The 24,411-nt window shown below is 41.9% G+C and overlaps 2 protein-coding genes and 1 non-coding gene across 3 annotated transcripts; all 3 read left to right on the top strand.

Annotated features, from left to right (window-relative positions):
- The first annotated feature begins 7,127 nt into the window (after positions 1 to 7,127).
- Positions 7,128 to 8,063, top strand: LOC119943443 (olfactory receptor 4C12-like). The gene has a single exon (XM_038764424.1). It carries the CDS (start codon positions 7,128 to 7,130, stop codon positions 8,061 to 8,063), a length of 936 nt encoding a protein of 311 aa, XP_038620352.1.
- A 5,545-nt stretch (positions 8,064 to 13,608) lies between these two features.
- LOC119944421 lies at positions 13,609 to 13,713 on the top strand. Its single transcript, XR_005455900.1, has one exon. It is a non-coding gene; the product is annotated as a U6 spliceosomal RNA (small nuclear RNA).
- A 7,454-nt stretch (positions 13,714 to 21,167) lies between these two features.
- LOC119943521 (olfactory receptor 4A15-like) lies at positions 21,168 to 23,889 on the top strand. Its single transcript, XM_038764554.1, has 2 exons — positions 21,168 to 21,176; positions 22,972 to 23,889. The coding sequence occupies exons 1-2, from the start codon at positions 21,168 to 21,170 to the stop codon at positions 23,887 to 23,889; spliced, it is 927 nt and encodes a 308-aa protein (XP_038620482.1).
- Positions 23,890 to 24,411: the final 522 nt, after the last annotated feature.

Raw genomic sequence — 24,411 nt, forward strand, 5'->3', positions numbered from 1 at the left:
ACTCATGGGGTACACAATGCTAGTCTTCAGAGGCTGAGGGCTTGGTTCATCATTAGGTGCCCGAACTTTAAACGGAATCTCCTTTAAATAGCTCTTGTAATGGGAGGAGAAAAAATATGCCCAACTATTCCAATGAAGGACAGACACTAAAGAAGGGTGAATCCTGTCAGTTGTATAGAGGAATCTCCTCCTTATGTTAAAACACCTAATGTGCAGAGACAGGCTGAAGGTGAAGCTGCTGAACCGTCTGCTGGGCACTCAGTAGAACTATCTCCGAAGAGATCATGGGGTTTTTGAGAGCAAACTCTTGAGCCACTGCCATAGGGAGAGATTTGTAATCTAGGGAAAATGTACTAAAATCTGCTAGAGGTTTCTGAAAATCTGCGCTTCTAACTTTGAAGATATTTAATTTTTTTCTCAAGGGCAGCTTCTAGACAAATCAGGACAGAGTACTTTGTTTTCCAAATCTCAGTTAGATTCCTACCCAAAAACTTGAAAGGAGGGACTGGGGGATCCCCTGGGCTGGTATCAGGAAGGGGCAGCTGGAATTCTTTTCTTTCTCCATTATATCTTGGGTTTTTCCAGGACTAGTTGAAGGACCTCATCAATTTAGCCAGGCCGGCAGCGTGGACTAGGAGAAAGACCATAGTCGCTGGGAGTCAAAAAACTTGAGTTCTAATCATTGCTCTGTCACTTGCCTGTTGTGTGACCTTGAGCAAGTCACTTAACATCTCTGTGCCCTAGTTTCCTCAACTCTTCATTTCTTCTTAGACTTTAAGCTCCAATAGGACAAGACCGTGTCTGACTGTTATCTTGTATCTACCCCAGTGCTTAGTACAAAAATGCGCTTTACAAGTGCTATTGTTACTTTTCTTCTTCTTGATCATGTAATCAGCCTTTCATCTGACAGAGAAGCAGCGTGGCTCAGCGGTAAAGAGCCCAGGCTTTGGAGTCAGAGGTCCCGGGTTCAAATCCTGACTCCACCAATTGTCAGCTGTGTGACTCTGGGCAAGTCACTTATTTTCTCTATGCCTCAGTTACCTTATCTGTAAAATGGGGATTAAGACTATGAGCCCCCCGTGGGACAACATGATCACCTTGTAACCTCCCCAGTGCTTAGAACATTGCTTTGCACATAGTACACACTTAATAAATGCCATCATTATTATTATTATATGAGCACCCTAACTGAGCTAATCTGTACATTTTTTACCCTCAACAAAGGAAGTTTTTTTCCATTCCTATTTCACAGAGAGAAATTAAAATAAAACACTTGGTTCTTAGTTATCTATTGTGTAGTATATATTTAGACTCTCTATAAAAGCAAAGAACAGAACTTCTACTTGTGAGGGAGGTGAAAATCTCACAATTGGTACTCAATAAATATCAATAATTTATAGGGGAAGAACAAACACCTGGACTAGGGAAAGCTCTCTGGAAGGAGGGTGTTGAATAAAAAACCACCAATCCGTTTTGCCCCTAAGAAGCTGTTCAGAGATTTCCCTAGACACTCTCTGAATCAAGATTATCAAAGACTCTTATCCCAGTCCTAATCTCACATCTATGCTTGCAACTAGAAGACCGTTCTGGGATTTTATTTTATTGGAAGAAAAAAGAAAAAAAATCTCAAACAGAAAGTGTAGGTGACGTCTGTTTGGGCTTGTTCTCTTATGCATTCGTATATATAACTATATCAATAATCAATCATATTTATTGAGGGCTTACTTTGTGCCGAGGACTGTATTAGTGCTTGGGAGATACAATACAACAGTGTTGGTAGACGTGTTTCCTGTATCCTAGTACAGCATGAAGATAATGAAGTTAGGGATTCAGAGAAGATACGGAAGCATTTTAAGGACTTTAGTCTGGGAACCGAACTAATCTGGTGATGTTGAGGGGTAAAATGTGTGCCTTGCTAATGCCCAACTCACCACAAGAAATGATCGTTTCTGGGGCCTTCCCCTTATTGGCATAAAACCATATCTACTTTCTGGTATCATGCTGAGTACAGTGGAAGCATGTTTCAAATTAATGCCAGTGGCTTCAGTGGAAAAAGAGGCTGATGCACCAAAGGCATTTTTCTTCTTCGTGGCAATAAGGTTTTGCTCTTGAGAACCACAGGATTCTATTGACACTTTCTGTTGATTTCCCCCTTCCTTGCATGGTCCCCAAGGATCATCATCATCATCATCGTCAATCGTATTCATTGAGCGCTTACTGTGTGCAGAGCACTGTTCTAAGCGCTTGGGAAGTACAAGTTGGCAACATATAGAGACCCAACAGCGGGCTCACAGTCTAGAAGGAGGAGACAGACAACAAAACAAAACATATTAACAGAATAAAATAAATAGAATAAATATGTACAAGTAAAATAAATAAATAGAGTAATAAATATGTGCAAACATATATACATATATACAGGTGGTGTGGGGAAGGAAAGGAGGTAAGGCTGGGGGATGGGGGGAGGAGTGGGAGAGGAAGGAGGGGAGGGGGGTTGGTTCTGGTTGCAGAGAGGGCATCTGGCCACCTGGACAGAGGAAGACACCTGGGTTGCTGCTGCTGCAGCCGCTCCTCCCGCTGCTGCATGTCTTGGTGTTCTGACTCCAAAAGGTTAGAGGCTACAGGTATTTATCACCTGTGCCTCTAGGCCAATCCAGCTTCCAGCCTCAATCTATCCAATCTCTCCCCTCCCCTCTCCTCCACACCTAATTTGATTGGCACGGGGGTGAGGGACACCTTCTGTATTCCCGGCTTGGGCTTTCAATCTAGCAGATTTGGTTGTGGGGGCGGGATCCCACCCTCACTTCCGAGTTCCACCTGCTGGCTCAGGTGGTCACAAGATAGATTTTGACCTTGAGATGGCCGGTATCCCAGGGTCACCTCAGGACACATGCACACCCTGTACGTACATAAGGGAAACATTGTTATATTGTGCTCTCCCAAGTTCTTAGTATGGTGCTCTTCACATAGTAAGTGCTCAATAAATACAAATGAATGAATGAATGACTTTCTCCTCCACTCCCCTTATGCATGGACATGAGAACATTCTTGGCTATTTCTGTCATTTGTGTTCACTTGACTATCACTGTCGATTGAATATTGATTCCAGTGGTAGCCCATAAGAGGCTAAGTCAACAGCTGTAAAGCTGACAGGATTCTGCCATCCCAATTGTGATTTGTTGTGCATTTCTCTAGAGAGTGGAGTTACACACTTGAAAAACGGCTGGAACAAATCCTCTCACTTCCAGGAGCTATGTGAACTGACTACTAATAATCATCGTAATCATAATGGCCTTTGAGTATGAATGATAACTCTCTATATAGCTAGAGTTTCATGAATCGGAAAGAGAACAGAAAGAAGAATCATTTACCAGAAAGAGGAAACTTGAACTTTTGTTTCATGGGACTAGTGTCAGAATCTTGCTCAAGTTACTTGTAAAATGGAGGTAGCGGTGACCCAGCTCTGCCTCCCAAACAAGTACCGAGAATAAGTGTCCTGAGCTAATTAAAGCAAGATGTTAAAAGCATTCAAATACCCACTTTCATAATAACTGCCTTTCTTAACAGAATTTTTCAAATAACTGAATTTGCTGTCTTGGGTCAATCGATGATATTTATTGAGTGCTTAGTCTTTGCAGAGCACTGCACTAAGCTCTTGGGAGAGTACAATAGAACAGAGTTGGAAGACACGAACTTCCAGTCTAGAAGATCTGCCCTTCTGCAGGTACTTCTGGGCATGAATTCTGCCTATGGGAGTCCATCATCCCCATCCCTCTCCACCTGAACTCTAGGCCCCGCCTCCTCTCAGGGTGCTGCTTCCACAAAGGGAGAGATTTTGGCATTCAGTTCTCCTCCTGGGACAAATTAAGCCCTACCTAGCAAGTCATAAAAGGGTCAGATGCAGGAGGGACATAAACGTTTCCTCAAACATTTGACCAAAATAAAGCCCAGTGTAGATACACTTTGGCAAATGTTCTTAACAGGGGAGATTAGTCATTCCACTGAGAGAGTGAAAATTGGTACTTAACTAGGTCTTTGAACTTTGATAAAAATCTGTTGTGTGGAGTTGGTTAGAGAGCTGATGGTGACAAAAAGCAGACTGAGCTTGCCATGGTAGCAGAGTTTTAAGTCCAAATAGCAGGGCAAGCTTCCTTCTGTTTTCTGAGGACAGTACCAAGTTCTGATCAGACCTGCAGGAAACAATTGGATACAGGCGACACTTAGGTCCACTTAGGACACAACGTTCTTTGAAGTCAGTGCCTGCATTCAGTTCTGATCTTGACTTTCTATCCTGAAGGTGGACTGGTGCTTTGCAATCTGAAGTTGTGCAGTACCTGAGAGAGTCAGAGCTGGGAAGAAAAGCCAACGCAGACACAGGACATAATCTACTTTCAGAATGCAGCAAACGTAAGATTTCAATATTGGGTTATGTTTGGTTTTTATTTCTCAAAAATAACTACAATTTTTTCTTTGTCTTTAATCAATGCAATGCTCTTGTCTTCTATTGTTAAAGTGTGAATATTATTGCTATTTGTCTGAATGGATGTGCACTGGGCCAGCTCTAACATACAGTTACCTCATCTGTAAAATGGGGATTGAGAGTGTGAACCCTACTTGGAACAGGGACTGGGTCCAAGACGATTTGCTTGTATCTTCCCCAGTGCTTAGAACAGTGCTTGGCACAGAGTACGCACTCAACATAGTTCCTCTCCCACATGGGGCTCACAGTTTCAATCCCTATTTTAAAGATGAGGTAACTGAGGCCCAGAGAAGTGACTTGCCCAAGGTCCCACTGCAGAGAAGTGGCAGATCCAGAATTAGAACCCATGACCTCTGACTCCCAAGCCTGGGCTCTATCCACTACGGCATGCTGCTCCTCATCCCACCTTTAATAATAACAATAATAATAATAATGATGGTATTTGTTAAGCGCTTACTATGTGCCAAGCACTGTTCTAAGCACTGGGGAGGATATCCCCAGCAACATCTAGAGACAGTCCCTATCTAACAACGGGTTCACAGTCTAGAAGGGGGAGACAGACAACAACAACCACACATTAATTCAAACCTCCTGAAACTACTAACATTTTCTACCAGCATTTCTTCCTGTTACAGTGAACAGTTACAGAGAAGTAGCTTGGCCTGTGGAAAGAGTACGGTCCTGGGAGTCAGAGGACCTGGGTTATAATCCTGACCTTGCCCCATGTCTGCTGTGTGATCTTGGGCAAGTAGCTTCACTTCTCTGGGCTTCAGTTATCTCATCTGTAAAATGGGGATTAGGACTGAGCCCCGTGTGGGACTGTCCAATCCGATGAGATTGTACCAACCCCAGTGCTCAGTACAGGACCTGGAACATGGTAGGTGCTTAAAAAATACCATTAAACAAAACAAAGTACAGTGATGTTGAAATGCTCATTACTGCAGGGTGAAGTGTTTTGTTTGGTTTGAATTGTCCTCCCAAAGCCTTGAAGGTTGTCACCTTCTCTGCATGTGGTGTTATTTGCTCCTGCTTCTAGACTTTAAGCCCAGTATAGGCAGGGATTGTCTCTTTATTGCTGAATTAGACTTTTCAAGTGCTTAGTACACTGTTCTGTACACAGTAAAAGCTCAATAAGTACGATTGAATGAATGAATGGCTACCAATTCCAGATTTGCTTTGTCTGCAGCCTTCGTAAGTTTATTGACTGATCACACCACCTCTCAAGTTTGAACCATAATGTTTAAATTCTCTCCTCACAGGAAGCTTCGTCACCTCCCAATCATCTCTGTTGCTCTTCTCTGGTTCTTCTCCAGCTCCACTTTATCTTTCTTAAGATGGAGCAACCAGATCACAAATCAACAGTTACTTTGAGATCTCTTCCCTGAACCACACTTGATAACTCTGATTCCGTTATCATATAATTGTAATTTGGAATGTTTCTCCCTAGGTGGATCATCTTTTCCTTGCTCACCTGAGATAGCGCTCTCTCTTTAAAAATGCATCAACCATTTTATAGACTAGTAGAATATCTGCCACCATCTTCCTCTTCCCTGTTGCAGTAAAAACAAGGCTGGGAATATTTCTGACAGAAATACTACTCTGCTACACCTTTACTTATATAACCTATTGTCTTTGGGCACCTTAAAAATGGTTCATTGTTGTTTCAGATCTGTATTTATCCTCTAGATTGTGAGCTCATTGTGGGAAGGAACATGTCTACTGACTGTGTTGTGTTATAATCTCCCAAGTGCTTAGTATTGTGCTCTGCACACAGTAACCACTCAATAAATATGATTTGATTGATTGATGTCCATTTTTTCTTTCTCTTTTTTTTTCTGTAGTGTTCTTTGTGTCTGACCCCCTACTAGGCTATGCGTTCCTTGAGAGTGAAGATTATGCTTTAGAAATCTGTTTATACTGTCCCAAGCATTTAACAGAGTGATCTGTCCAAGGAAGGTGTGCAGCAAATACTCTTGATTGATTACCTACCATCGTATAGTGATGTGAATGTCTTTAGGTCTAGCCCATCCAGATTATTGATTATCTGGATTTTTGACTATCTGGATTGTATTTCTGAATGATTAGAGACACAGCATGGCCTAGTAGCTAGAGCATGAGTATGGGAGTCAGAAAGACCTGGGTTCTAATACTGGCTCCCCCATTTGCCTGCTGTGTGACTTAGGGCAAGTCACTTCACTTCTCTGTATGTCAGTAAAATGAGGATTAAGACTGTGAGACAATTTTGGGACATGGACTGTGTCCATCTCAAAACTTAGTACAGCGCTCGGAATATCGTAAGTACTTAACAAGGTCCATGAAAAAGGATCCAGTTTATGTGAAGTGATATTGTAATGCACATTTATATTTTTTTATATTTGTGGTACCTCCTTGTTAGATGGAAAACCCTTCAAGGATAGGAAGTGAATTTTCTCCTTCCCTGTCTTCTGAACAGAGCTGAGGCTTAGATGCTGCTGTGTGACTGTGCAATTAGAAGAGTTGAAACCTGGTGGTCCCTTTTAGCCTAATTATTTTGGAAATCTGTCAAAAATTCAAAAATAACGAACCTTCAAATGTCTTCTTATTTGGTCTAATGATTCCAATATGGATTAGATTTTTATTCTCTTTCCAGATAAACCAACTCTTACCCATGTCCTTCATAGAAAACAAGGAGAAAAAAAATAATGTGACCGAATTCATCCTCCTGGGTTTTACCCAAAGTCCGGAGATTCAGAGAACATTCTTTGTCATTTTTCTCTTATCCTATCTTGTCACCGTGATGGGGAATCTGCTCATCATCATAGCCATAAAGGCCAGTCAAACTTTGGGCACCCCCATGTACTTTTTTCTGGCCTATTTGTCCTTCATAGATACCTGCTATACATCCTGTGTGGCTCCCAAGATGATTATAGATTTGCTGCAGGAGAAGAAAACGATCTCCTTCAATGGCTGCATGTCACAGCTCTTTGCAGAACATCTGTTTGCCTGTGCCGAGATCATCCTCCTCATGGCGATGGCCTACGACCGCTACATGGCCATCTGTAAGCCCCTGCACTACACGGCCATCGTGAGTCAGCGCGTGTGCAACCTGCTGGTGGGGGTGGCCTGGACGGGAGGCTTCCTTCATGCAACCATCCAGATCCTCTTCATGGTCCAGTTGCCATTCTGTGGCCCCAATGTGATCGATCATTTCATCTGTGACTTGTTCCCTTTGTTGAAGCTTGCCTGCACCGACACCCAGGTCCGCGGTCTGTTGGTCATGGCCAACAGTGGGGCGATGTGTACATTAAGTTTTCTCTTACTGGTCTTTTCTTATGTCGTCATCTGGCGCTCCCTGAGGACTCAAAGTTCTGCGGGGAGACGGAAAGCCCTTTCTACCTGTGTCTCCCACATTGTCGTGGTCGTTTTGTTCTTCTTTCCATGTATTTTCATGTACATGAGACCCGTGTGCACTCTCCCTGTGGACAAGATGGTGGCCATATTTTACACTCTTGTCACCCCCATGTTGAACCCCGTCATCTACACCGTGAGAAACGTGGAGGTGAAAAATGCCATGAAGAAGCTGTGGAGCAGGAAAGTGAAATGAATTCTTTCATTTATGCAAGCAGTTGGGTGATGAAAGGGTTGACCTGGGAGATTGAGAAGGGGCAGGAGTTGGTTTTGGGGTCTAGATCATCCGGGGCATGAACATTAAAGTCTGGGCTCATTCTGGGCACAGATACAGGGGGAAGAATAAATAAACCCAAATCTCTGAATGGAGGCTGGGTTGTCTTGCTACAAGCCATTTATCTCGTCTCCTTTTAGTGTAGTTAGGAACACTACCATGACAACTTTCCCTTCTTGCGGCCCAGTTCATTTCCTCCCCTCTCCCCCACCTCCAAGATGCCCCCAGGCATCTCGCTAGGGCCAGCAGATTGGAAGCTGGAACAGTAATGTTCTTAGTCTTTATAAGGAGGTTTGGCCAGGCACTCCCTTTCATAATGGGACCACACTGAAGGCTTCTTTTATACCGTCGGAGTGTTCCTGGCAAGATATGTAGGCTCAAACCTCTGTAAGATCAAACCAGACCATCCTGTACCCTATAGTTTAAGGAGCTCATTAATAATAATATTGGTATTTTGTTAAGCTCTTACTAAGTGCCAAGCACTATACAAAACATTGGAGTAGGTACATCTTACTGGCTGAGTCCTGATCTTATTTATCTCACCTCCAACCCCTTTCCCACATCCTCCCCCTAGTTTGGATCCACCTCCCCCTTCCAAATTTGCTAGATCATCACTCTCTTCATCTTCAAAGCATTATTAAGGTCACATTTCCTCCAAGAGGCCTTCCCTGGTTAAGTCCTCTTTTTCCCTATTCTCTCTCCCTTCTGTTTTACCTAAGAATTTGGAACCGAGACCTAAGGGCATTTGATATTCACCCCACTCCCAGCCCCAAAATATTGTATACGTGCCTATAAATTGTAGATTATAAATTATAGATTATAAATTATCTATTTATATTAATATCTCACTCCCTCTCATCGACTGTGAGCTCATTATGGGCAGGTACTGGCTCTACTCTGTCTATTGTGTCTGAAGTACTGTACTTTCCCAAGCACTTAGAACAGTGCTCTGCATACAGTAAGCACTCAATAAACACTATTGATGATGATGACGATGATTACGATGATTCTAGAGGCTTCTCTCTTGACCTGCCCTGGGCCAGTCAGGCCAGGAAAGACTCACACACCATCAGCGATTCTTCCACAAATTTTAGAATTCCGGGAAGGCTATGGAGGTTGCTGTGGTTGTGACTTCTGGTCTCTGAGCCATGAGAAGCCTGTAGCTCTGCATCTCTGGGTACAGTACTTATTATGCTTGGGAAACTTCATGTAAGGTTGAGGTGATGGGCTGAAAAATTCAGCAGAACAGAACAATAACAACTATCCCTTATGCTTGACTTAAGCAGATCATACAGCTTCTGAATTTTCTCAGATGTCTGAATGCTTTAACCACAAAGACTAGGACTCTTAGGTGAGAACTTGAAAAATAATTTGGACGTGATCACGAATACGTTGGAAACTATTTCACTGTTAGGATCAAAACACTCAACAGTACAGTGTGAAAAGAGTTAGGGCCCCCTGTGCATCACACACTGAGCTTTGCATGGCATTTTGGATTCCCCCCAGCACAGACTGAAGCAGTCCGTCAAATACCTTTCACCCACCCTTGTGGACACAGACTACCAACTCTGTTATATTGTATGCTCCCAAGTGCTCTGTACACAGTAAGCGCTCAATAAATGCAATTGATTGATTTATTAATAGGATGCCTCCCACAGCATCAATATGTAAAGGGTGCCATTTATACAGAAACAAAGCACTGTTCATAAAGAAATCACAAACCAAAAATGCCCCAGAGCAGAACCATGAATTTTTTTTCACACTTTTACCATTTTATGTTTTTATTTCTTGCATCTCCCTTATATCAGCCACTGAAGCACTGGGGGGAGTATCATGCATTTACAAAAAAGTAATTTAAGTATAATTCTAATACATTAGAGCTAAATGGCTAGGGATATGGATGGGTTTTTTTTTGGTTTTTTTTTGCAAATTTTACGCATGGGGGACACAATGGTAGTCTTGAGAGGCTGAGGGCTTGGTTCATCATTAGGTGCCCGAACTTTAAATGGAATCTCCTTTAAATAGCTCTTGTAATGGGAGGAGAAAAAATATGCCCAACTATTCCAATAAAGGACAGACACTACAGAAGGGTGAATTCTGTCAGTTGTATAGAGGAATCTCCTCCTTATGTTCGAACACCTAACGTGGAGAGACAGGCTGAAGATGAAGCTGCTGAACTGTCTGCTGGGCACTCAATAGAACTATTTCCCAAAGAGATCATGGGGTTTTTGAGAGCAAACTCTTGAGCCACTGCCATAGGGAGAGATTTGTAATCTAGGGAAAATGTACTAAAATCTGCTAGAGGTTTCTGAAAATCTGCGCTTCTAACTTTGAAGATATTAAATTTTTTTCTCCAGGGCAGCTTCTAGACAAATCAGGACAGAGTACTTTGCTTTCCGAATCTCAGATTCCCACCCAAAAACTTGAAAGGAGGGACTTGGGGGTCCCCTGGGCTGGTATCAGGAAGGGGCAGCTGGAATTCTTTTCTTTCTCCTTTATATCTTGGGTTTTTCCAGGACTAGTTATATGTAAATATGTTTGTACATATTTATTACTTTATTTATTTATTTATTTTACTTGTACATATCTATTCTATTTATTTTATTTTGTTAGTATGTTTGTTTCTGTTCTCTGTCTCCCCCTTTTGTAGACTGTGAGCCCACTGTTGGGTAGGGACTGTCTCTATATGTTGCCAACTTGTACTTCCCAAGCACTTAGTACAGTGCTCTGCACACAGTAAGCGCTCAATAAATACTATTGATTGATTGATTGACCTCATCAATTTAGCCAGGCCAGCAGCGTGGACTAGGAGAAAGACCATAGGGCTGGAAGTGAAAAAACCTGAGTTCTAATCATTGCTCTGTCACTTGCCTGCTGTGTGACCTTGAGCAAGTCACTTAACATCTCTGTGCCCTAGTTTCCTCAACTCCTCATTTCTTCTTAGTCTTTAAGCTCCAATAGGACAAGACCGTGTCTGACTGTTATCTTGTATCTACCCCAGTGCTTAATACAAAAATGCACTTTACAAGTACTATTGTTATTCTTCTTCTTCTTACTGATCATGTAATCAGCCTTTCATCTGACAGAGAAGCAGCATGGCTTAGTGGTAAAGAGCCCAGGCTTTGGAGTCAGAGGTCCTGGGTTCAAATCCCGGGTCCACCAATTGTCAGCTGTGTGACTCTGGGCAAGTCACCTAACTTCTCTATGCCTCAGTTACCTCATCTGTAAAATGAGGATTAAGACTATGAGCCCCCGGTGGGACAACATGATTACCTTGTTACCTCCCCAGTGCTTAGAACAGTGCTTTGCACATAGTACGCGCTTAATAAATGCCATCATTAATATTCTTATATGAGCACCCTGAGCTAATCTGTACATTTTTTACCCTCAACAAAGGAATTTTTTTTCCATTCCTATTTCACAGAGAGAAATTAAAATAAAACACTTGGTTGCTAGTTATCTATTGTGTAGTATATATTTAGACTCTCTATAAGAACAAAGAACAGAACTTCTACTTGTGAGGGAGGTGAAAATCTCACAATTGGTATTCAATAAATATCAACAGTTTATAGGGAAGAACAAACACCTGGACCAGGGAAAACTCTCTGGAACGAGGGTGTTGAATAAAAAACCACCAATCTGTTTTGTCCCTAAGAAGCTGTTCAGAGATTTCCCTAGACACTCTCTGAATCAAGATTATCAAAGACTCTTAACCCAGGCCTAATCATCATCATCATCAATTGTATTTATTGAGCGCTTACTGTGTGCAGAGCACTGTACTAAGCGCTTGGGAAGTACAAATTGGCAACATATAGAGACAGTCCCTACCCAACAGTGGGCTCACAGTCTAAAAGAGGGAGACAGAGAACAAAACCAAGCATACTAACAAAATAAAATAAATAGAATAGATATGTACAAGTAAAATAAATAGAGTAATAAATATGTACAAACATATATACATATATACAGGTGCTGTGGGGAAGGGAAGGAGGTAAGATGGGGGGGATGGAGAGGGGGACAAGGGTGAGAGGAAGGAAGGGGCTCAGTCTGGGAAGGCCTCCTGGAGGAGGTGAGCTCTCAGTAGGGCCTTGAAGGGAGGAAGAGAGCTAGCTTGGGGGATGGGCAGAGGGAGGGCATTCCAGGCCCGGGGGATGATGTGGGCCGGGGGTCGATGGCGGGACAGGCGAGAACGAGGTACGGTGAGGAGATTAGTGGCAGAGGAGTGGAGGGTGCGGGCTGGGCTGGAGAGGGAGAGAAGGGAGGTGAGGTAGGAGGGGGTGAGGTGATGGACAGCCTTGAATACCAGGGTGAGGGGTTTCTGCCTGATGCGCAGATTGATTGGTAGCCACTGGAGATTATTGAGGAGGGGAGTAATATGCCCCAAGCGTTTCTGGACAAAGATAATCCGGGCAGCAGCATGAAGTATGGATTGAAGTGGAGAGAGACACGAGGATGGGAGATCAGAGATCAGAGAGAAGACTGTTGCAGTAGTCCAGATGGGATAGGATGAGAGCTTGAATGAGCAAGATAGTGGTATGGATGGAGAGGAAAGGGCGGAAAGGGCGGATCTTGGCAATTTTGCGGAGCTGAGACTAACAGGTTTTGGTGATGGCTTGGATGTGAGGGGTGAATGAGAGAGCGGAGTCGAGGATGACACCAAGTTTGCGGGCTTATGAGATGGGAAGGATGGTAGTGCCATCAACAGAGATGGGAAAGTCAGGGAGAGGGCAAGGTTTGGGAGGGAAAACAAGGAGTTCAGTCTTCGACATGTTGAGCTGTAGGTGGCGGTAATCTTACATCTATGTTTGCAACTAGAAGATGGTTCTGGGATTTTATTTTATTGGAAGAAAAAAGAAAAAAAATCTCAAACAGAAAGTGTAAGTGACGTCTGTTTGGGCTTGTTCTCTTATGCATTCATATATATAACTATATCAATAATCAATCATATTTATTGAGGGCTTACTTTGTGCCGAGGACTGTATTAAGTGCTTGGGAGATACAATACAACAGTGTTGGTAGACGTGTTTCCTGTATCCTAGTACAGCGTGAAGATAATGAAGTTAGGGATTCAGAGAAGATATGGAAGCATTTTAAGGACTTTAGTCTGGGAACCGAACTAATCTGGTGATGTTGAGGGGTAAAATGTGTGCCTTGCTAATGCCCAACTCACCACAAGAAATGATTGTTTCTGGGGCCTTCCCCTTATTGGTATAAAACCATAATTGCTTTCTGGTATCATGTTGAGTACATTGGAAGCATGTTTCAAATTAATGCCAGTGGCTTCAGTGGAAAAACAGGCTGATGCACTAAAGACATTTTTCTTCTTTGTGGCAATAAGGTTTTGCTCTTGAGAACCACAGGATTCTATTGACACTTTCTGTTGATTTCCCCCTTCCTTGCATGGTCCCCAAGGATACACGGCTACTACTGTACAGATAGGTTGGGGGTGAGAGAGGAAGAAGCTAATGATGACACAATTTGCTCCAATACTAAAATTGGAACGATACGGAGAAGATTAGCATGGCCCTTGCACAAGGATGACATGCAAATTTGTGAAGCGTTCCATGTTTTTAGTCCCTTCCTTCCTCTCCCCCTCTTTCCCCTCTCCATCCCCCCCCCGCCTTACCTCCTTCCCTTCCCCACAGGACCTGTATATATGTATATATGTTTGTACGTATTTATTACTTCATTTATTCATTTATTTTACTTGTACATATTTATTCTATTGATTTTATTTTGTTAATATGTTTTGTTTTGTTCTCTGTCTCCCTCCTCTAGACTGTGAGCCCACTGTTTCATAGGGACCATCTCTATATGTTGCCAACTCGTACTTCCCAAGCGCTTAGTACAGTGCTCTGCACACAGTAAGCACTCAATAAATATGATTGAATGAATGAATGAATGAATGAACAATTTGGTCACTGGAGCTAAGGGAAAGTGGAGGAAACAAAGAGTTGGCAGAGGATTGCTTGTTAAAGGGGAAGGGAACAGGCAAGTTGGAATTTTGAAAGGGGATTATTTTTTATTGCTGAACTGGAAGTGATCACCGGCGGTCACCGAGTCCATCCCCCTGCTTCCAGGAAGGTTCATCCTTTCATTTCAGATAGAAAGGTATCAATTAAAGCATGAGAAGTAGCATGGCTTAGTGGAAAGAACATGGGCCTGGGAATCAGGGGACTTGTGTTCTAAACCCAGCTCCTCTACTTGTCTTCTGTGTGCCCTTGGGCAAGTCACTTAACTTCTCCATGACTCAGTTCTTTTGTTCTCCCTCCTATTTAGACTGTGAGCCCCATGTGGGATAGGGACTGGGCCCAACATAATCCACTTGCATCTACCCCAGTGCTTAGAAGGGTGTTTAACACATAGTAGACACCTAACAAATACCAAAAAAACTGCATTCTTCCCAGTGTTCAAGGTGGAAATGCAAGTTCTGGGCTTTAAGATGTGCTCTTAAGTTCTTCCTGATATCGTGCATAACCCCTTATGTACTACAATTTTAGTTTATTTTTTCTTTTATCTTTTGTCAGAGAAGTGGTGAATTGCTGGTCATCATTGCCTTGATGTATTTCATATACTTGAAGAAAATTGTTCTTAAGTATACAACTCTCCCCAGTTCTTAGAAAGTAGATTCTCTTCAGCCACAATTCCCATCTAACTAGCTTAAAGTCCATTTTAGTTATTGGATCTAGCATTTGAGACTGCAACTGTCAGTGAGGAGTCCTCACATTTTCTAAAGTTAAAAAGTGCTTTGGGGTAGATGATTGAGATTGGTGTTCATGCTAAATTAACTCAACTGTTGGCACCTAGCTGATGCCTGTCTCTCTATATTAGCCGAATATCACTTGTTGAATAAGTGAATATATTTAAAAATCCAGTTTTAGAAGGAATGGAAACTATTCCAATTGGAAATAAAATAAATAATCAAACTCCTGGCTCAGTCCAATTGCTATTGTGATGACAATAAACTTGATTCTCCCTTGGGTAGGGGATGAAGCCGACTGTCTTACATTAATAATGTGTTACTTTCAATGACTTCGGTGTGGGAGTTTTCTCTGTTCCAAGTGCAGGATAGAGTACTGCATCTTTGGTTCATTGTTCTATTTGGAAACACAACTGGAAAAGGCTCAAGGGGCAGTATATGCTCCCTCCTCTGTGACATCTCCTCAGTCAAGTTAAAGAGTTGTGTGGAGAGGGAGTGGAATTGATGGAAGAGAAAAGTCTGTTGCCTGGATAGAGATTCTCCTCTTGGTGAATCTACAAGGGGGAAAATGGAGTGGCGGAGGAGAGGAGTTTCTCTCATGCTCCTGGTGTTGCATGGCTGGCCTCTAGATAGTGGTGGACAGGAGAGTGGAGTTCAACAAAAATGATAATGTTGCCACCAATACGACCACAAAAAGTCACTTTCTGTGGAGCCAGAGTTTTGAAGATGTTGCAAAGATTTCAGGAGGCCACTAAGAAGAATTGCCAGCCAGCATTGATGCTCAGGAACTTCTGCTATGAGATATTTTGGGCTCAACTTCTAAGCCCTGATTGTGTAATTCATTCCAACTGCTTAGGAACTCTGATCAAAAGTGTCTGGGAGTTACCTCACTGATGTAGCTGTGTCTTCAGCTGTCAGTGCCCAAAAAATGATACTGGGGAAAAAGATAACTATTTGAACTTTGACCTGTACACAAAACTGGAAAATGTTTGAGTAATACCCTTTGTTATCTTAGTAGCGCTTTTGGCAAGTCTGCTTTAACGTACAGTTCTTTTGTTGGTTCTTTGATAGTTTTGATTGCTCTCCTTGGGTCATTTTGAGATCATATAATTCCAAACTGGAAAGCATATTTGTATACTTCTCATATCATGATTTAGCTCTCTATTCTCTATCTTTTATCTTTATAACTTTATAACTTAGTTTTCTTCCACAGTGACTTGTCCATGCCATGAAAAGGGTGATGGTAGGTTTGTAACTATCCAGAACATTATATAATACTTATGGTTTCTGTTAAGCGCTTACTATGAGTCAAGCACTGTTCTAAGTGCTGGGGTAGATACAGGGTAATCAGGTTGTCCCACGTGGGGCTCAAAGTCTTCATCCCCATTTTACAGATGAGGTAACAGGCACAGAGACATTAAGTAGCTTGCACAAGGTTACACAGCAGCAAGTGGTGGAGCCAGGATTAGAAGTCACGTTCTATGGCTCCCAAGCCCGTGCTTTTTCCCCTAAGCCACGCTATATATGTGTGTGTGGGTGTATACATATATATCTGAAGTAAAGTCCATAGTATTTGATGGAAGGCACACTAAATTGGACTGGTTAATATGAATTATAAGTGCTGCTGATAAAACTGGCAGGATTTTGGACACGTCAATCAAATTTTCTGAATCTCAGGGCCCACACCTGCCAAAATGGGAGCAGTAATGCTTATCCTTCTTCTACTTCACAGCCCTGTTGGTTTTATTGATTGACTGCAAATAGTTGGAGATTATAGTACATAGCGATATGGTATTTATAACTGTCATTCTATTTTCAGGTAAACCAGGTCTCATCCTTACCCTGAAGAGATGGAAAATCGAAACAATGTGTCTGAATTCATTTTATTGGGTCTCACACAGAGCCCCAATATGCAGAAGTTATTCTTCATTGTGTTTCTCAGTGTGTACATTGAAACTCTTGTGGGAAATCTGCTCATTGTGGTAATGATAACCTCCAGCTCGACTCTGGGGTCCCCTATGCATTTCTTCCTTACCTACCTCTCCTTAATCGATGCCTGCTTCTCCACTTCCATCACCTCCAAAATGCTCGTAGATCTGCTGTCTGTGAGGAAAACCATCTCCTTCAAGGGATATATGGCTCAACTCTTTATTGAACATTTGTGTGGCAGGGCTGAGATCGTCCCTCTCTTGGCCATGGCCTATGACTGGTACGTGGCCATCTGTAATCCCCTGCACTACATAACCATTATGAGGCAGGCCGTGTGCACATCCTCCTCCACATCTCTTCCCCGGCCAAGCTCTCTTTTCTGCTTCTTTCTCTCCCTTCTGCGTCCCCCATGCACTTGGATCTGTACCTTTGAAACACTTGATATTCATCTCACCCTCTGCTCACAGTACATATGTACATATCCGTAATTTAATTTCATGCCCACCTTCCCGTCTAGACTGTAAATTCCTTGCGGTTAGGGAGTGTCACTTCCCTGTTGTACTCCCACAGATGTTTAACACCATAGTTTGTACATAGAAAGTGTTCAGTGAATGCTATTGATTGATACCAAGCAAGGCCAGATAGCAAAGATGACTGCCTGCCACAGAGATCATATCCATGCATTGACTGATCAGTCAATAGCATTTATTGACTGTCTACTGTGTGCAGAACCCTGTACTAAACCCTCGGGGGAGGGAGGTTATATTTGTGAAAATAAATTATGGGTAGGAGAAAGAAGGAAAAGAGGTACAGGTACATGAGTTAATGCTTAAATAATAGGGCATGTGTAAGTACAATGAGAAATTGAGATGAAGTGCTAAAGTGGACCAGGATTGCTGAAGTGGCTTTAGGGAGGGGATATGAAATATAAGATAAGGAAGTTAGAAAAGAATCAGGGAGGGCATCTTGGAGGAGAAAGGATTTCAGAAGGCCTTTGAAGAATGAGAGAGTTCTGGATATAAAGGGGGAGGGAGTTCCAGACAGGGAGCAGGATGTGAACAAGAGGTTGGAGGCGGAAGAGTAGATTAACTGGATAGATAGCTATCCAGAAAGACACAAATGAAAAAAAAAAAGCACTGTTACCATCAAGCTTTGGCATATTGAATTTAGGAGGCTTTGATTTCTCCCCATATGAGTAATTATTCAGAAGTGAATTATTCATTTTGTGGACTGTACAGTGCACTTTCTTATTCCTGCTTTATCCTACTTTAGGCAATTTTGCTATTCCTTTCACACCTGTCAAAGAAGCATCAAACAGAAGAAGTTCAATGTTCATTCAATCGTATTTATTGAGCACTTACTGTGTGCAGAGCACTGTACTAAGCGCTTACTACTCCACTCCACTCTTGTCCCGAAGCATTGTTTTCAGCCATGAGAAACTCCTCTTAAGCCTGTGTGAGTTGTTTGCTGTGTATTTTAAAGTAATTGCTGTGCTTTCTACCTATATTGTGATTTTGAGAAACCATGTATTCCAAGAGATCATCGCAAATAGTATGTCAAATGAAAATTGTTTCCAACGTTCTGAATGATCTCTTAGCTGTAGCTTGGGATCACCTTGATGGTTTTCGTCCTTTGTTTCCTGTTCCCCAAAAGGATATTTCTCTGGTTGGACCCTTAACTACATCTCCTAGACTGTGAGCTCGTTTAGTGCAGGGATTGTCATTGTTTATTGTTGAATTATACCTTCCCAAGTGCTTAATACAGAGCTCTGCACACAGTAAGTGCTTAATGAATATGATTGAATCAATGAACTGCCCCTCTCCTGAATTATACAACTTTCTGGTTTTTTAATTAAACCCTCGCTTTTCTCAATAAATTCACCTTCTGTGAATTTTTTCTGTTAATCAATGCCTCTGAAGGAATTCTGTCAAACCCAGAGTAGGCATTTTTGGATAACAATTGTAAGAATTTAGAATAACCCCCTTGTCTGCTCTATAGCCAGGGAAAATAATGGAGGAAAACAGAAGGAAGATGACAGTCTGAATAGATTTAACTCTGCATTGGATATTGGTTCTTCTTCTGAGATGAGAGAGCCACAAAAGACATTAGCCAGTCCAGAGAAGCACAAATTCACTTTCTGAGAGTGCTTAGTTCCTTTGGGAAGGAATGAATTCCTGTTCCTGATCACATGAAATTTTTGTCAGTTGCCCAAGTGAGCAAAGGTATGTTTTTTACTAACTGGAGAGCTTGAAAACAATGGAGATCTGAGTGGAGGTAATTGACGGGTGAAAGACTGAGGGCCAGGAGTCAAATTGGTTTGAGAATAGATCTAGGAATAGCCAGGAATAGGACTGGTTCATTCATTCAATTGTATTTATTGAGTGCTTACTGTGTGCAGAGCACTGTACTTGGCACTCGGAAAGTACAATTCAGCAACAGAGACAATCCCTACTGGTTTACATGGACAACTCTGCCCATCAATTTGAAAGCTGGAATCAGCCTTTTTAAATGATATTTTTTTACCACTTATGATGTGCTAGGCACTTTACTAAGTGCTGGGATAGATACAAGATAATCAGGCTGGACACAGTCCGTGTCTCTCATGGGGCTCACAGTCTTAATCCTGAGGTAACTGAGGCATAGAGAAGTGAAGTGACTTGCCCAAGGTCACACAGCAGGCAAGTGGTGGAGTCAGAATTAGAACCCAGGTCCTTCTGACTCCCAGGATTATGCTCTATCCACTAGACCACACTGCTTCTTTTCTGACTGTGGCTTCTATAGCTTCTTCCCCAAGTGCCTAGTTCAGAAATTCTGCACACAATAGGCTCAGTAGACACTCTTGACCATTCCAGTTTTCAGATTCAGCAAATATGGCATTTAGGAAAGTCAAGGTGAAAGTCTGAGCCCAGACATTTTCCCAGCCTTCATGGTAACCAACTTCTCCAGGGAAAAAATATCAAATGGAATTGGCGATCACTACATCATAGAAAGATCAAACATTACAAGATCCCAGAATGGTTCATCCATTAAGACACCCTGTTGCACATCTACAGGTTTTTTAATTTATTCTGGAAACTGAATGTTTCATTTCAAGTGACCCAGAGATAATGTTAGGAACATCTGTAAGGCAATATCCTATTTTTCAGATTCAATTTTTTTATGTTACTTGGTTAGGTGCTTACTATGTGTCAAGCACTGTTCCAAGCATGGGGGTAGCTTTAAGTTTATTAGGTAGGACACAGTCCCTATCCTGTATGGGGCTTGCAGTCTTAGGAGGGAGAACAGGTATTGAATGCACATTTTATAGCTGAGGAAACTGAGGAAGAGAGAAGTTAAGTTTCTTGCCCAAGGTCACCCAGCAAGCAATTGTTAGAGCAATCGGCAAAGCCAGGATTAGAACCCAGGTCTTCTGAGTCCCAGGTCTGTGCTCTGTCCACTAGTCCATGCTGCTTCTCATTTGTTGGCTATGGCACGTCACATTTCCACCTCTGATGGGCCATGCCTCCTTAGAAAATCAGGTGTGGAACTGAGGCAATTACCCAGAGTGTTAAGCCCAAAGCATTTTTCTTTTTTTTCCAATTATCCAGAAAATTGTCTTTATTCACTGTTTTTCATTGCCATCATTAAAAGTGGTCATGATGCATAAGATGCCTCACATGGGGCAATTTGTTTCAATTTGAGCATTATTACAAATAGAAAGGAAATTGTCTTGTGTTTTTTTATTTAGTTAAAAAACTAATTGTACAGAAATCTTGATATGGTCTGGGGCATTTGTACTAGAGTAAAAACAGTAGTTGTCCTCCTCAGGCCCTTTTGGTACTTAGGCAGGGGACCGTTAATTGCCCTGAGAGGCTGTGAATTGAAGGCAGGGGGGTCCCTGAGCTATGTTGACATGAATTTTAAATTCCAGAGGAGAAAGAGCATACTTAGGGAGTCTTGCTGAAGGACACATGTTTAAGGCAGGGTATGTTGAAGGCTAGGATGGGAGGAGATGATTTTCTCCCCTTTCTGGTAGAATATGTTCTTTTTGACTTACTGCTGTCACGGAGGGATAATGTGTGATTAATTAGTTCTCAACAGAACAGGGAAAGACTATCTTTCCAGAGAGATCACAGGATTTCTGAGAGTGAGATCTTGAGAGAGTGCTTTAGTAAGAGATTGGTAACCCATGGAAAGCAGGCTAAATACATAGCAGATATTGGGTAATGTTTGCATTGTTCTCTGGGAAGGTCCTCTCCAGTGCATTTTCTCCATGGCTTTTAGCTCTTGGGTCTGTTTGATTTTCAGATTAATATTTTGTTTTGATGGATGAGGGAAAAAGAACTGCCGAATGCACCTGGATCTGCTTTTTCATCCACTTAAAGCCCATATTTGTACTTTTTCCAGGAGTTTGTGGCATGGAACAAGTCAGTGCTGCAATGTTGTGATCGGACAACCCTGAACATGGGAAAGGTATCTGCATTCAAGAGAACACTGAACGTGAGGGTCCTGGCAAGCGGATCTTCATTTCTGCTGAAGGAAAATCATCCTCTTTTCATTTCATCGGGAATAATTGAAGTAAAATAATCATTAACCAGACATGTCCTATGTGATATACTTATTGACATGTACAGTATTTGAGAACGGAAAATCTATTATGTTTGGTGAAAGTCTTATTTCTTTCTGATCTCCTTTAATAATACATCCCAGAAACCATTAAAACCTTCTAAAACCAGGGCATCACAGAAGATATGGAGGTAGCAGTGAAATATTGTCTTGTCACAGTGACACTAATTACAGTGAAAATACAAAGCAAACCAGTTATCACTGGTGCATCTCCATGTGGTAGAGTTAGGTGGAAAACCTAAGATTGCTAGATCAGTCAAATGTATTTATTGAGTGCCTACTATGTGCAGAATATTGTACTGAGCACTTGGGAGAATAGACTAGGATAGATAGACATGATCTCTGTCCTCCAGAAACTATTACTCTAGCAGGGAGTGCAGATGCTAAAATAATATACAGACAGGAGGGAGAAGGAAAAGGGGGGAAAATGATCCAATCTGTGAGTTGTCTAGAGTCTTTATGTCTTCCCTTTCTTTTGAAGTTTCCTTTTCCTGCTGCCCTCAGTCCTTGTCATTTCCCTGCCCAGGGGCAGGAAAGGAAGAGGTGTTAAATAAGCCTAAATCTGCCCATTTAGAGATGTAGATATGTAGATGTAGAAGCAACTTAAATAATGGTTTTATAGAGGAGGAGGGCAGGGATCATGTCTACTAACCATAGTATTGCACTTTCCCAAGTGCTTAGTGCAGTGCCTTGCACATTGTAAGTGCTCAATAAATATCATTGCTTGATTGATTAGGTACATCGCTAATTAAATAAGGAATTTGCCATCATTTTTTTCCATTTCCAAGAACAAAGGAGTTGGTTTTGTATTGAGAGGTGGAATCGAGGAGGAAAGCATCAGTGATGCTCAATAACTGCTCATTTTTGTGATTTTTATTCTCTTAAACTGACAGTCTTTGAGTGAAGTAGGGACTCCGACGGGGAAAACTCATCCTTATTTCTCCTTTGAAAGTGTGTGAACTTGAATGGGATAGTTTTCTATTTTTATTTACAACCACCTAGCAATAACGTATGCATTGAATAATGAACTTAAATTGAAGAAGTTTAATAGCCTTGCGTTGCGGCAATTTAAATTTTATTTCTAATGCTACCTTGCTCTCAGAGTTTTTTTTTCTTCTTCTTCAGGATTTGGACCTTTGGGGCTTGTGCTGTCAGGGCTGCCAACTCCTTGTCAAAGTAGAATCCAGAGGTGTTTCCAGCAAACTCGTCAAATGTCAGAAAGATATGGAGTGAAAAGGTTTGTGGAATTGCTTGGTTGGTGGAGAGTTTTCATCATTTGGAAATTAAGAATGCAAAACTTTATTATCTTTTTAGAAGGGAGGGAGGGGTATTGTTGGATGGAAAGAGCACTGGATTATGAGTCCAGGAACTTGTATCCCAGTCCTGGCAGGGATTTAGGCAGGTCCTCTTCCTGTGAAATGGGTACTGTAACATCTGGCAATTTACACTTCATCCAGAAAAAGCAAAATTTTCATACCAGTCAACTGTTTTAGTGTTCATTCAAAGTACACTCTTTATAAAGCTGTTGTCATTCATAGTTGTTATTATTTTTTCAGGTAATCCAGGATTTTGGCATTCACTCCCTATCTAATGTAGATGGAAAATAGAAATATCACTGAATTTATTTTACTGGGACTTACACAGAATTTGGAGTCACAGAAGATGCTCTTTATCACCTTTTTGAGCATATATATTGTGACTGTAGTAGGCAACCTTCTCATCGTGGTAATCATAATGGCCAGTCCTACTCTGGGTTCTCCCATGTATTTCTTCCTTGCCTTCTTGGCCTTAATTGATGCCTGTTATTCCTCTTCTATTGCCCCCAAAATGCTTGTAGACATTCTTCAAGACAGGAAAACCATCTCCTTCAATGGATGCATAACCCAGCTCTTTGTTGTACACTTCTTGGGGGGTTCCGAGATAATCATCCTCATAGTGATGGCGTACGACCGCTACGTGGCCATCTGTAAACCCCTTCACTACTTGACCATTATGAATAACCGTTTGTGTTGTTTGTTGGTGGGGTTGGCTTGGACTAGTGGTTTCCTCCATTCGGTATTACAGATTGTTGTCACATTCCACTTACCATTCTGCGGCCCCAACGTCATCGACCATTTTATGTGTGACATGTTTCCTTTGATCAAACTCGCCTGTTCAGACACCTACACTTTTGGAATTTTAGTTGTATCCAATGGAGGGCTGATTGCCATGTTAAGTTTTGTTATATTGGTTATTTCTTACGTTGTCATCTTGTACTCGCTGAGAAATCACAGCTCGGCAGGGAAGCGCAAAGCTCTCTCCACCTGTGCCTCCCACATCACCATTGTCATCTTCTTCTTTGTCCCCTGTATATTCATATATGTGCGACCTGTAGCCACCTACCCCATGGATAAGGCAGTGTCTGTGTTTTATACTAATGTCACCCCCATGTTAAACCCTTTAATTTATACTGTGAGAAATGCAGAGATGAAAAATGCCATGGGCAAGTTATGGGGCCGAAAAGTGATTTTATGAGGTAAGTAAATGATATTATTTCTTGCAAAGGAGGCAGCAACATTAGAGTCTCACTCATATGTTAGAGAAATTCTTTGAAAAAGTCTTTTCTTCAAAGTCCAGGTGGAGTAGGATTCATCCAATTTAAATCAGACAGTCCGGTTTTGGGCTGGTCTGTTCCGCTGATGCCTTTATATCTGGTACATTTTGATATTTTTATTTTTAGCCCCCAGCACTTGCTGAGTCCTACAATTCAGAAACAGTGTAACCTATAGAAAGACCATGATCCTGTGAGCCAGAGGACCTGGGTTCTTACCCTGGCTCTGTATTTACCTGCTGTATGATCTTGGATAAGTCACTTAACTTCTCTGGGCCTCTGTTTTCCCCCTCTGTAAAACTGGGATTCAATACCTGTTCTCCCTCCTACTTAGAGAGTGAGCCTCATGTAGGACAGGGAATATATCCAATCTGATTACCTTGCATCTTCCCCAGTGTTTAGTACAGTGCATTGCACATGGTAAGCACTTAAGATATATCACAGTT

Source organism: Tachyglossus aculeatus, chromosome 22 (genome assembly GCF_015852505.1).
Source record: "Tachyglossus aculeatus isolate mTacAcu1 chromosome 22, mTacAcu1.pri, whole genome shotgun sequence".
NCBI lineage: Eukaryota > Metazoa > Chordata > Mammalia > Monotremata > Tachyglossidae > Tachyglossus > Tachyglossus aculeatus.

Bases quoted from the DNA above. Each gene is read 5' to 3' on its own strand.
- LOC119943443 (XM_038764424.1), top strand. From the start codon at position 7,128: ATGTCCTTCATAGAAAACAAGGAGAAAAAAAATAATGTGACCGAATTC.